The following is a 14,283-nucleotide window of genomic DNA, read 5'->3' on the forward strand; positions in this document are numbered from 1 at the left end:
CCCATCATTCTCTATAGAAATTTAAAGAAAAGTCAATAAGATGTCACCAATTTTGTAGGGCTTACCATAGAAAGAACTTAGTGATTTCAAAGTCTGTTTGCAATTAGAAATTCAACTTTCAATTCCACATGAATCCATAATAAATTATAACACTTTGTCTTCAGACAATAATTTAAGGCAAAATCATGGTACAGTTATGGAAGGGATAAAGTATTGATGCCAAGAGATTCAATGTCCTTAAGTATTTGTCTAATATATTGTATAAATAAGTTCATCAGAATAGCTAATGATGATTTATTGTACAGGTAGTATTCATGTAGCACTTTATGATTAAACAGACTTTACACTTGACATCATGGAAACATTATACACAGATATACTCACCTCTGCCGTCATTCTAGCAAATAAGTCAGGAGAGATATTGCCACACAGCACATTTTTCCTTAAATTTGGATTCTTTGCATCCTTAAGATTGGATATTCTACTTCGTACTCTGTTTTTGTATTTCATGTCTGTATTCCTTATTTCTTGATATATAGGTATAGACCGTTAAAGAAAAAAAGGTTAACTTACAAATGTAAAATTAATTTTTCCTATTTTTGCCAAAATTTCTGAAATTTTTAAGCAGTTTACAAAAGTCTGTTTCAATTTATATTTAGGTTAATAAAAAGGCTGTTTCGCCCTAGCCGGTTTGGCTCAGTGGATAGAGCGTCAGCCTGTGGACTCAAGGGTCCTGGGTTCGATTCCGGTCAAGGGCATGTACCTTGGTTGCGGGCACATCCCCAGTGGGGGGTGTGCAGGAGGCAGCTGATCCATGTTTCTCTCTCATCGATGTTTCTAACTCTCTGTCCCTTTCCCTTCCTCTCTGTAAAAAATCAATAAAATATATTTTTAAAAAAAGGCTGTTTCTACCAGATTCCTTGATTCGTAACTGACAAATAATAGTGATTATACCTTTAGGCTATGAATGAGGAATGCCTTCTTCTTAATGTTTATTGCCACAAGCACACAAATTGAAATTGTTTCAAAAAGAAACTCAAGTACTCAACCTTAGAAAAAGAGCTTGAACTTATACAAGTTTTAACTTGCCCAAATATGAATTCTACCAAGGATCCTAAAAGTCTTAAGCACTACAGTTCTCTTGAGGACCATATAAGAGACCATTCATGGTGGCCCTGAAGGTTCATTTCCTTCCCCCGCTTAGCAAAAAGCTAGGTCAGCAGATTCTTCTGAAAAGGAATAGGCCACAAGCCTTACCCGATTTGGCTTAAAGGATAGAGCGTCAGCCTGCGGACTGAAGGGTCCCGGGTTTCATTCGGGTCAAAGGCACGTGCCTCGGTTGCAGGCTCGATCCTGTGTGCAGGAGGCAATCAATCAATGTGCCACTCTCACGATGATGTTTCTCTCTCCCCCCTTCCACTCTCTCTAAAAATCAATGGAAAATCCTCGGGTGAGGATTTAAAAAAAGAAAGACTAGGCCACAGCAGAGGCTGAGCTTGAGGAGGTCCCTTTCTAGCGAGGCTACTTCCACCACACTGTACCTAGATGTCCCCTGCTCCCGCACTTACATGGAAAGCTCCTCTCCCAGAGCCCTTTCCATGGGAAAGTGAGCTCAGGAGACTGTGTGTGCTTTGCTGAGTTCCCCCAAAATGTGAAACCCCACTTCACACAGGTAGTGTGTGGTTTCCATGCCCTTTTGCACAGCTTCAATGGAGACGGTACATTCTCATTTGCATGGCAGAAAAATAAAAATGCTATCAATGCTATGTGCTTTACTTTTAAATGACAGGAAAACAAAAAGGATAAAAAGGACATGGATGACCCTCACCTTTGCGATCAGAACAATACAATCAAGATAGAAACTGAAGAACACAAGTAAAATAAAAATAGAAAATGTTATATAGAAAGAAAAATTTATAATTAATCTAACAGATTAAACAATTATGCATATAGCCACAAAGGATATCTTCCTCAATTTGAGATCCTAATTCTTCTTCATCAGCTCCAATAGCAATGTAGTCATCTAAAAAAGACACAAAGAATTATCAAGAATAAGTGACTGTAACATATTCTTAAAAAATCAATACAGAGTAAATTAAACTGCACTCCTATTTCTTCAACCCCATTTGCCATCTATAAAGAATCCTTTTAGCTCAGTGTCATTAGGATCTGGTCTCTTTACTATCTACTAGACGACTCCTCTGGATTCACCTAATGTCCACCATGCTCCTTATCCCACAGGAGTAGGGAAGTGATCTAGAAGGTAATTCCCCATTTCATAACTCCATTACAGTCTGGCTGGCTCCAGCAAAGAGTAGAAAAAGTTATAGAAAGAACTGTCTCATGTCCTGTGATTCAGGCTTCAATGCAAAGAAGCCATTCATTTAATCTGCCACGCACATATATGTTCACACTCAGAAGAATCCTATGCAAATATTAAAAAGAATAGGAGGAAATATAAAGAAAGTAGGAAGAAAAAAGAAAAAATATAAAAAAGATAATAAGGGAATCAATGTAGAAAGGGCAGAGTAAGGAGAAAAGTAGGTCATACTAACTATGGCTCAGTATAATAGAAAAAAAAGAATTTCTTTAAGATGATAAGTAAATATTCTTGTATATGACATTTTAAAGCCAAATTTTTACATAATAAAAATATCTTCAAACTAAATTAAATTAGAGCTCTCATATATATATATCAATATTAATTTACTTTAAAAAAGTAGAAAAAATTATGAATTCAAAACTTATATACTATATGTCATACTAACATTTAACAATGTCACCAAAATACAGTATCACTAACTGTCTATGGGGTGGGGGTGGGGGGAGAAAATAGTCTGCTGACTAAAATGTGGGGGGAAAATATTTGTAAAGTAAAGTTTCAATTACTATGAATCAGGAAACATCCATACATTAGAAGGAATCCATTTCTTGGAATTACAAAGTGATAGGGAAAGGCCTCAGTATGTCTATACCTACCTCTCTGCCTTCAGCAACCCCTATAACAACAACTACTCCAAGCTAAGCTGAGCAGCGGTGGCCAGCTATCAATGGGATGCTGCTGGTAAAACAGATATGGAGGTGCACATGGCATTGGTAGTGGCGATGATCAAAGGACTGAGCACTGAAATAACATATACTAAACTCACCTCCTGTTCGAAGAGCTGCAGCAAGCATCTCCCTACACTTTAACCGTACAGAGTCAGAAGTGCTTGGTGCCCGAGGAAATGATGACACGTAAGTATCTCGAGCATTCGTCTCATCCTTTCTGCTGCTTACACTGCCACTGGAGCTACTAAAATACACACACACACATAATAAATAAAAACAAAATACACACACACCAAAAAATATCAAATATAAAAAAAATTAGGGAAAACTCAAATTAACATCATTATTATCACTCTCTAAAAATAGTGTTTTTGCCTAAATAAATGAGATAGTGACTCTTGCATTAAAAAAAATTGCCTGCGTATCGATTAAAAAGTTAAAATTTTAGTAAAGATAAGAGAAGTCTCATGTCTTTTTTTAACCAACTAAACATTTGATCTTGATTCTTTTAAAAATTAAACAATATTTTAATATAGAAAATACACATTATAGTTCAATACAGTAAGTGAAAAACAAAGATCTTATTTATTAAGAAAGGGGTGAAGGGAATATGACAGCTCTCAACTTAAAAAAAGGGGGAGAGATGTTTAAAAAACCCTATTCCAATTAGATAACCAATGAGTTTTACATTTAAAACATCCCCTTCAGGATAAAAATCATGTATAGTGAGAAATAAGCTGCAAGAATATAAAAATGCCTCTTAATTTTTCCCCAGAATCACCACTTAATTAGGACAGTTTAATAATTTTCCAGACAACCTAATCATTTCAACTGCTATGATTAACTTATATTAGATTCTAACCAAAATACTTTTCTGACTGGTTTCAGTTAACTTTTATCACATTAGAGATTATTTGCCATAAACCTTTCTAAAGACTAAATTATTCACCCTCCATAGATCTAACTCCCTTCTCTATTGCAAGCAGATACCTCCTTGCCTTCTCTCCAAAACGTTTTCAAACTTCACAAGATCACTGTGGGCAAAAAGGCCATTTTGTGTATATTCTACATTTAGCTGTTTAGACATTTTCCTGTGAACAACTTGTTCAAGAACCAAACTATTCACAATGGGAGACATTCAAGAACCAAGGTTTGTCTGTACATTTTTATTTTATATTCAAGGCATTAAATCGGTGATTCTGAATGTCACCAAATTAGACAACTGGAAGCATATGTTAAAAAATTCATAAATTATGGCCTGTACTTTTAAAAAATATAAAGGTCATGAAAGACAACGACACACTGAGAATCACTCCAGATAAAGAAAACTAAAGAGATATGATAACTAAATGCAAAGTGTGATCCTGAATGGTATTTTGGAAAACCTTTTTCCCTTGCAATAAAAGACATTGTTGAAATATGAATAAGGTATTTGGATTAGAAAAAGGTATCAATGTTAATTTCTGTAATATATATAGCTTTATTGTGGTTATATGTGAGAAAATGTCCCTGATCTTAGAAAATACACATTGCTGTAGCTAGCATTTAGGGGCATAAAGAGCATATGCCTAAAAATGACTTATTTTATTTAAAATAACACCAGTTTGTGTGTGTGTGTGTTTGTGTATCATATGCATGTAAATATTGGGACAATTAGCAGTTCTCAATATTACTCTTACAATTTTCAAAAAGTTTAAAATTATCTCAAAACAATTAGAAAAACAAATAAGTTTTATTCACAACTGGTGTTTAACCCTGCCTTTAGCTTACCTCTTTTATTATCAAGTTTAAGTAGTATTAATATGTAAAATAACAGTGTATGGTATATATTTTTCTTGGCTACTAAAAAAAATAAGTACATTATCAATTTTGGGAAAATACTGAGAGATAAATGAAGTTAAAAAGGTAGCCTGAAATTTGAGTGCATCAGAATCATTTGAAAGGTTTGTTAAAAATATATTTCTAGCGCGGCTGGCGTTGCTCAGTGGTTGAACCAGGAAGTCATGGGTTCAATTCCCAGTCAGGGCACATACTCAGGTTGCAGGCTCCCTCCCCAGTAGGGTGCGTGTAGGAGGCAACTGATCAATGATTCTTTCTCATCATTGATGTTTCTATCTTTCTCTCCCTCTCCCTTCCTCTTTGAAATCAATAAAAATATATGTAAAAAGACACACAAAAAACCCACCCATATTTCTAGGTTCCACTTCCAGAATTTGCAATTCAGTAGTTCTAGGGCAGTGATGGTGAACCTTTTGAGCTCGGTGTGTCAGCATTTTGAAAAACCCTAACTTAACTCTGGTGCCGTGTCACATATAGAAATTTTTTGATATTTGCAACCATAGTAAAACAAAGACTTATATTTCTGATATTTATTTTATATATTTAAATGCCATTTAACAAAGAAAGATCAACCAAAAAAATGAGTTCGCCTGTCACCTCTGACACACGTGTCATAGGTTCGCCGTCACTGGTCTAGGGTAATGCCCAAGAATTTGCTTTGCTAAAGTTGCCAGGTCCCCTGCTCTTACAGGGATCACACTTTGAGAACCAATGCCTAAAAATCAATGTCAGGTGTGGAACTAAGTACAAGCTTTCCAAGAACAGAGGAACTGTTTTTAATCTACTAGGCATATCACGTTTTACATCAATGTGTTGGATGTCACAGTTCATTATCTCTGAGAAGAAAGAATAAATGCAAAGGGCTCCTAAGATCTGCAAAACAATATGAATCCTTCATTACTGAACTTCACATTTTCAATTCTTATGACAAATAGCTAAACTGGAAAGAGAAATAAAATCATAAAAAGGAAAATTAGATCCAAGAACAAAAAATTTAAAAATCTGAAACAGGAATGTGGTAAATAGAGGACGAAACCATTTGAATCCCTCATCAGTACCTTCATTGCCAATTCTAGTAGTACTACCCTAGAGATTCCATTCAATTAAACTTGTTGAGTACAATGTAAATAATTTCTTCTAGTTATGTAGGATCTTCTCTCTTTAAATTTCCAAGAAATTTTCTAAGAAACCTAAAAATATTTGGCTAATTCCAATAGATTAAAAAACAAAAGAGTACAGATACGGGGCCATAAGACCAAGGAGGTGGTACGGTCAAGTAAAACTATGACTTTCAACATAAATGAATTCTCATGTAACAAAATACCTTTCTTCTCTTGCTTCAGGACTATTCTGTGATGTAATTGTGGTATCTTTTTTCTTTTCTTCAGGATCTTTATCAGTTGATGGTCCATCTAAAAAATTATGAAATCCTTAAGTTGTTAGCATTTGTTAAAAAACAAAACAAAACTGAACTACTACATGTTATCAGGCTATTTATGAAACAAAAAAACTAAAATCCTAAGTTTTCAACAAGTAAATAAAATTTACTTAAGCTATTCTTTATAATATGTACTTGAGTATTTGTTATAATGAATGCTTGTCAGCATTCCCAAATAAACTCAATTTAGTGGAAACCATATATTTGTATGCCAATGGACCCTAAAAGAGAGGAAAAGTATACAGACAAAGGGGAGGAAAGAATATGAAAAAAAATAGCAGCACTGTCATAACAATGACAGCACAAAGAATATATAGCAATATTGTTTTAATAATTTTTCATGAAGGCAAAACAGTTAAGGTGGTACCCAAAATATGAATAAATTTTTCAGGGGTAGTAACAAAAACATTTTCACAGAAAGTCCTTCATGATTAGTAAAGCCTACCCAGCACTTCCTCAATCTTAAGTAATATGTAAGGTAATACGGAGTGCTCAGGCTTTAAGACTTAAGGAGGTGAACAATTACAACTGGGAAATAAAGCACATAAAATAGATTGGGCCAATGCAATATTTAAGCACTGAAAAGAAACACTCATGTTTAAATCAACCAAAAGAGCCTCAAAGCTGGGTTCAGAAAATGTTTGGATCTACTGAATAATTTTTTATCTCTACCTAAGTAATAAGAGATACACAAATAATTCAATTCTCCACATCTCTGTAGAGAATACAGAAGAACATACATTTGACTGTATATTAGCACCACCGAGGCAACCTTTAAGCATATCCTCATCATCCTCCCATCCCGAGCCATTCAACCCAAATCTCTGGCAGTGAGGCATGAGCATCAAAATTTTAAAGTTCCTCAGATGATTCTAATAGCTATTCTGGATGAGTAACTGAAAGAGTTTGGTCCAAATCTCAATTCTATAATTTATCTCGTAAAGGTTAGGGTTACCAAACCTGAAGTATAATTCAAATACCCTATGCTAAGTGTATGCTTTAGTTTTCACATACTCATTTTATTGCCCCGTTATTCTCTAAAATTCACCTAGAAAACCCCCAAACATAAAGATGCTCTAGTGTTATGAAGAAGAAAACAAAGATCAATAATGACATTAAAGAATACAGCAAAGATTAAGAAATATTTCAAAAGTAAAAGGTTAGATCCCTGGCGGGTTGCGCAATGGTTAGAGCACTGGCCCGCGAATTCCAGTCAAGAGCACATACCTGGGTTGCAGGATTAACTCCTGGCCAGTTGGGGCACATGCAGGAAGCAACCGATCAATGTGTCTCTTTCACATGGATGTTTCTCTCTCTCTTTCCCTTCCCTCTCTGCTCCCTCCCAGTCTCTCAAAAAAAAAAATCAATGAGAAAAAATATCCTCAGGTGAGGATTAAAAAAATTAATAATAGTGTAGAAAGCATTTGAAAGGTGTTATAACAATGCAATACTATCTACCAAGGATCCAAAGCTCTCAGAAGAGCAATAAAACTGATCGTGCAAACTGCTCCAGCACAGTATAAATTAGCACAGAAATCAGAAAGCAGAGCAGTAAGTGTGAACAGCCTTAAAAACATGCCCATTATCTGAATAGTGCTGTGGGTAATGCAGCACAGCCGCAGGGACGTGCTCCAGCTCTGGACTCAGACTTTCTGTGAACAGATCTGCCTACTGGACCCAATCCAACTGTGCATAAAGTGCTCAATCTCTCAGTGCCTCAATTTCCTCATCACAAAATGAGAATTATAATAGCACCTAGCACACTCGATTGTTGGGAGGATTCAATGCACTAATAAAGATCAACACTTGGCACATCTTAAGTATTCAAAACTGTGCAACCGAGTAACAGCAGCAGTAAACCTTCTAGAAATCTAATAACATCCTAAAGAAAAAGCTTTAGTCAGAAAGATATTCAAGACATTATTTATAATAGCCATGAAGTTAAAAACAACAAATCTAATAGGGAAGAGATTAAATTGTTGTATAGTCACACAATGGATTGATTATTTGGAAACCAATAAAAATGAGTTATGATTTTAAAAAATACAAAAATTTTTTTCATTAAAAATACAATATAGATACAATGGAACCTCAGTCCTGGAACTTAATTCATTCCGAAAGGCTGTTTAAAACCGAACCATTATTTCCCATTAAAAATAATGTAAATTGATTAATCCATTCTAGGCCCCCTGTTTTAACCTTTCTTATACACAATACATGTCTAATGTACTGTTTAATCTAAACACTTTTTTTAAAAAAGGATATGAAATATAAATGAAAATTTAATAAAAGGAAATAAAATATAGAGTAAAAATGAGAATTTAATCATTATAATAAGCAGCAGCAAAAGCCAAAAAGCACTAATATATTCACAGAATCTTATATGACATTTTGTTATACTAAGACCAGACAATTAAATATTATAGGCTTAACAATTTTTAGTTTCTAGTTACCATGTTCTTATAATATGTTTTTTGTTATTACTATTGTGGCCCTTGAAATTTTAAAAGGTTCGGTTTTTCTATTTTCTCTTCCATATAAAGCCAATAACTGATTAGAGAAATGACTAATTCCAGGGCTAGGACAAGGAAGATGGACAAGACCAATACATTTTGTGGTATCAAAATGTGAGAGTGAAAAAAAAAAATTGAAGGGGGCTTGTCAAAGGGACAATGGAGCCAATTTAAAGAACTGCCCACTGGTCAAATTTGGGACAATGTAAATACCAAAATAAAAATGAATAATGGATTATAATCCATTGTATGTCCATTATATAGAAAAGGAATCAAGTGTCCACACCAAGAATCCTATATAATAAAAGCATAATATGCTAAGTGTCTGACCGATCATGTGACTATTTGTTCGATGGTTCCACCAGTGGCTATGATGTGCACTGACCACCTGGGGGCAGACGCTCAGGCTGGTAGGTTAACTTGCTGCTGGGGTCCAGCTGATCGGGACTGGGCAAGACGGGCCAGACATGCCCTGGAGCCCTTCTGTGGTCCCTCCCCAGCTGGCCATCCTCCTGGGAGGATTGTGAGAGGGCGCAGGCCAGGCTGAGGGACCCAATCGGTACATGAATCCGTGCACCGGACCTCTAGTAGATAAATAACTGGGAGGTATAAAAGGAAGGTTCTTTCTTATAGCAGAATGATGATTTATAGATATTAAGGAAGTGACAGAGAAAATCACTATTTTGCAATTGTCACTATAACAAACGGTTTGGGGAGAAGAGTAGTGAGGTCTGATGAGGAGCAAGGTAGTTTCCAGATATTAAAGTATCTCCCACAGAATGCCTAGTAGATGCAAGAGGAAAAATAATAAATGATACAGTATACACCTTGACTGGGGAATCAAAATTTACATCATCAATGCCTCTGGGTCTCAAACCCCAAGAAGGATATAACCCACTTATGTAGCATTGTAACTATGGATGCACAGCCTGATCTAATCATGAGAAAACTGCAGCTAAACCCCAAATAAGTAACATGCATTAAAGCAAAGGGTATAGCATGCTTGTATTCTTCATGTCAATGTCATAAAAGATATAAAAGACATTGGGACAACTGACAAAAATAGAATATTCCCTGAAGATTAAAGTACTATTCTCATGTTACACTTCCTGAATTTCCTGTATTATGATTACATAAGAAAATAAACTTGTTATAAGGAAAAAGACATGTAAGTATTAAAGGATAAAGCATGATAGATGCAACATATTCGCCAAAGGTTCAGAAAAAATAATTTGTGTGTGAGTATATAGATAGAGAGAAAAAGAGACTATGACAAAACAAATATGACAAAAAGTTTTAAAGTATGGCAACCTTCTCTTTGGGGGGAAATTGTCTTCTTAGTTAAAGAGGCAATCTAGTTATAAATACTGAAAGACAAGAAAACTACTAGAAAATTCAAATGTTTAAATAAACCAGAACATCATAAATATACACAAGGGAAGATCAATTATACCTAATAACTTTTTCCAAGACTTGATGAGAGACTTTGCTAAAGATGTAACTTCTTCATCTGTACTCTGCTTGCGAATAGCATTTACTGACATTCCAATTCTTGTGGACTGCAAGGCAATGACAAAAAATTTGATATTGAAGACATTTGAGTAATTTATGACCATTACCTATTAAAAACTTATGACACGTAGCAGTTCATACCTGTAATAATTCCAGGGTCATGGGAATATTCTTTAGCTCCTTCAGCAAATCCAATGCTCCAGCCTATAAAGTAAATGATTTCATACTGAATTTCCCAGATAGTAAATCAAGAACTAGAAATTTAAATTTATGGTTTACTATCCACAACTCATTATAGCTCAGTTATTCATATGAGAAAGGTAAACACACACACATACATATGTATATTTGGGTACACACATGTGTATAATAGAGAGGAAGAGAAAAGGAGAGTTTTCCAAATATGGGCTGAAACTCAGTAAAGGATCACAAAATCCATTTACTGAGTTATGACCAGTACTTGTTAAATATTGTTTTGTGAAAGTTTATTTTCTTTGCTAAGTTTATCTTTATTGTTTAAACTATTACAGTTGTCCCTTTTTCCCACCATTGACCTCCCCCTTCCCACTCTCATGCCCACCCCAGGCTGTCACCCCACTATTGTCTGTGTCCATGGGTTATGCATATATGCATATGAGTTATTTGATTAATCTCTACCCGCCCTCACCCCGAACCCCTTCCCTCTGAGATCCATCAGCCTGTTTCGTTCTTCCATGTCTATTGTCCTATACTGTTTGTCAGTTTATTTTATTCATTAGATTCCACATACAAGTGAGATCATTTGATACTTGTCTTTCTCTGATTGACTTATTTCTAGGTCCCTCCATGCTGTCTCAAAGGGTAAGAGATGCCTCAACATCACTAATCATCAGAGAGACACAAATTAAAACAATAATTAGGTACCACCTCACTACTGAATGACTGACATCATTAAATCAACAAACAAGTGCTGGCGAGGATGTGAAGAAAAAGGAACCCTAGTACACTGCTGATGGGAATGCAGACTGGTACAGCCACTATGGAAATCAGAGTGGAGTTTCCTCAAAAATTAAATATGGAACTGCCATTTGACCCAGTGATCCCACTTTTAGGAATATAGCCTAAGAAGCTTGAAAAACCAACCAGAAAGGACATATGCACCCCTATGTTCATAGCAGCACTATTTACAATAGCTAAGATCTGGAAACAGCCCAAGTGCCCGGCAGTAGATGAGTGGATAAAAAGCTGTGGTACATTTACACAATGGAATACTATGCAGATGTAAAAAAAGAAAGTTTATTTTTTAATAGTATTTGTTTATATGTGTACCAAGTAGAAATGTAAAATAAATCTCTTACTGTGGTGCTGTAACACATCCCCAAATGTCCATGCAGGACACTTGCCTGATAAAGGAGCCAAGCCTGAGAAAGTGGGAATGGGGGTTAGAAGATGTTTAGCACCTTTAGCATTCACTCACACACAGGGAGTGGGAAAGGGCATCTTTACTAGAACTCTCATGATGTCTCCGTATCTCACTGGTCTGTTACAAGAACATTGCCAAAACACCGAAAGTTAAAAGAGGAAACGTATTTGCCAATGTCACCCCAATAAATGCAGTAAAAAATTTTTTAAAAAAATAGGAATAAAATTAGATGAGAAGCAAGAGCACAACTTACAGCTTGTGGCTAAATATTCTAACTTGATATATTTAATCTACCGTATTTCATCTAATCTAATACATTCAGTTCATACTGTATTCAGTATAATATTCACTTAATGTATAATATGTGGATACATCAATATTCTATCTATAATAATAAAAGCATAATATGCTAATTAGACCGGGCGTCCTGTGAGGGAAGCCCGGGTCCTGGGTGCCAGAGGGAAGCAGGTGCCGGTAGCTGGGGGGAAAAAGGTCTACTCTTGCACGAATTTCGTGCCTCAGGCCTCTAGTATACTAACAAAAAAAAACCCATTAACTATGATAGTGTTTTCTTACCACTTCTTTTTACTTTTGTTTATTGAAAGAATTCTTTTAGACTTGGAATTTTTATATTAGCCTTTCACATATATAAAGAGAAACATATAAGCAAAACAAATTGCCTTAGGTGCTTCTAAAACTACTTTGCATTCAGAGTCCAGTGCTTATGAATCACTTTATGACTCAGATTTTAATATATATTTTTTGCTTTTATGTTTTTATTAACATGACTTTAAAAAACAAGCATCCACACCAGTGAGGATGGGAGAAGGGAGGGGAGGATAGGGCAGGCGTGGGGAAGGAATTCTGCTCTATTGGTATCAGATTAATGTTTTTATCCCACAAAAAGTTGTATCAAAAATACCAGTAAGGCAGCATTTCATAAAAGAATCCATAAAAGAATCAAAAGCTCTTAGCTGGCTTTGTACTGTGTAGAGCTAGCTGTTTTTCACCCCCCCGCCCCCCTGTTTTTTAACCATTTGGTTCCTTGAAGTTCAAAGAGCACTTCACTAATGTCTTTTAGATTTTATTCCAAGCCCATGATGACACTTATTATGCAAATGTTGATGCTGTGTTTGATGTTCTTCTGCCTGTGAAAGTATATCCTAACATCCATCTGGCCAAAGTTACATGTTACTCATTTTGCTTTCTGAAATGTTTAAGTACGAAAACTAGGTACCCTGTGGATCAATGAAACACAGATACCCCAGGAAAACAGAAAGCCGCAGAGCATGTCACTCATTATGTACCCCACAGGAAGAAACAAGCATGGAATCTCATGGCATCATTATTATTTCTTAAATATAAAATCAAGTAAAGGCTTCCAGTTACATAATTCTTCCATTTAAAGTTGACAGATATTGGATTTGGCTGTGGGGAATAAAACAGTATTAACTTTTCTTCTAGCAATAAACAGATAACATCATTTTAATTTAACCCAGTACTTCACAAATAACAACTTAAGTTTAATAGAAACTATGATATAGGTTATTATAAAGGATTTTGATGATTCATTTCTGACTTTAAAATTCTACAAATTTTTTTTTTTAATTTAGAGGCAACTAAAAAAGAGGAACATTATAGTTGTTAAAGAAAGCTAACATTGACTTTCATCCTAGCCGGTTTGGTTCAGTGGATAGAGCGTTGGCCTGCGGGTGATTTGGGTTGGATTCCGGTCAAGGGCACATGCCCGGGTTGTGGGCTCAATTCCCAGTAGGAGGCAGCCGATCAAAGATTCTCTCTCATCATTGATGTTTCTATCTCTCTCTCCCTCTCCCTTCATCTCTAAAATCAATAAAAAAATGTTTTTTTAAAAAGCTAACATTGACTTTACATTTACCAAACATTTCTATAAGCATGGCATTCTTGTGAGTGAATAAGATTTTCAATTTCATATCTACAAATCCCAGAATCAAAAACCTTTGAAAACCAAAAAATATCTCATAGGTTTTCAATAAACTCATTTGACAGCAACATATAGTGTCAACAGATATAAAGCTATTTATGTTCTACTTATCCCACATAAACAGCATTTCATTATAGAAATGATAATGTCTGATTACTGGAAACTGCCCAGACCTCGATGAGGATATTATGCAATAATACATGTACAAAATTAGCTTTTATCAAATCTGAAAAATTTGGAATTCTCAAATATATCAAACACTAAAGATTTTAAGAGATTGTGGACCTGTATCCTATATATACCATGGACATTTTTCTTCTCCCCATGTCTCCATGCACTGTCTGATCCATTTCTGATTAAGGATGAATTAGGAAAAAGGATTTTTAAAAATCGCACTTCTGGGAATCCCTGAAAAAGCACAATCTCCCTCCTCAGGCTTCCATAATGCTGTCTGTCACATACAAAGGTGATTCCTACAATACATCAGCAATGTGTCATAAGGTTTAAGTTGTTTTCCAAGTAGAAGCAATAGCTTTGCATTAATTTCATCACACTCTCTCTTTTC

General features: G+C 35.3%; 1 protein-coding gene across 5 annotated transcripts in view; it reads right to left on the reverse strand.

Moving 5' to 3' along the window:
- TCEA1 (transcription elongation factor A1) overlaps nucleotides 1-14,283 on the reverse strand; it is a 32,490-nt gene that overhangs the window by 10,305 nt on the left and 7,902 nt on the right. For 3 of the 5 annotated variants that reach the window (XM_036338223.1, XM_036338226.1, XM_036338227.1), the window contains 6 exons: nucleotides 10,495-10,557; nucleotides 10,295-10,400; nucleotides 6,215-6,302; nucleotides 3,150-3,295; nucleotides 1,967-2,023; nucleotides 385-539 (listed from right to left, as the gene is read on the reverse strand). In XM_036338223.1, coding sequence (XP_036194116.1) covers nucleotides 385-539; nucleotides 1,967-2,023; nucleotides 3,150-3,295; nucleotides 6,215-6,302; nucleotides 10,295-10,400; nucleotides 10,495-10,557 — 615 coding nt within the window. Of the gene's footprint in view, nucleotides 1-384; nucleotides 540-1,966; nucleotides 2,024-3,149; nucleotides 3,296-6,214; nucleotides 6,303-10,294; nucleotides 10,401-10,494; nucleotides 10,558-11,690; nucleotides 11,724-14,283 lie in introns of those variants that run through there. The other 2 variants (XM_036338224.1, XM_036338225.1) reach the window with 2 other exon arrangements.

The sequence above is a fragment of the Myotis myotis genome, unplaced genomic scaffold (assembly GCF_014108235.1).
Source record: "Myotis myotis isolate mMyoMyo1 unplaced genomic scaffold, mMyoMyo1.p scaffold_m19_p_16, whole genome shotgun sequence".
Taxonomy (NCBI): Eukaryota; Metazoa; Chordata; class Mammalia; order Chiroptera; family Vespertilionidae; genus Myotis; species Myotis myotis.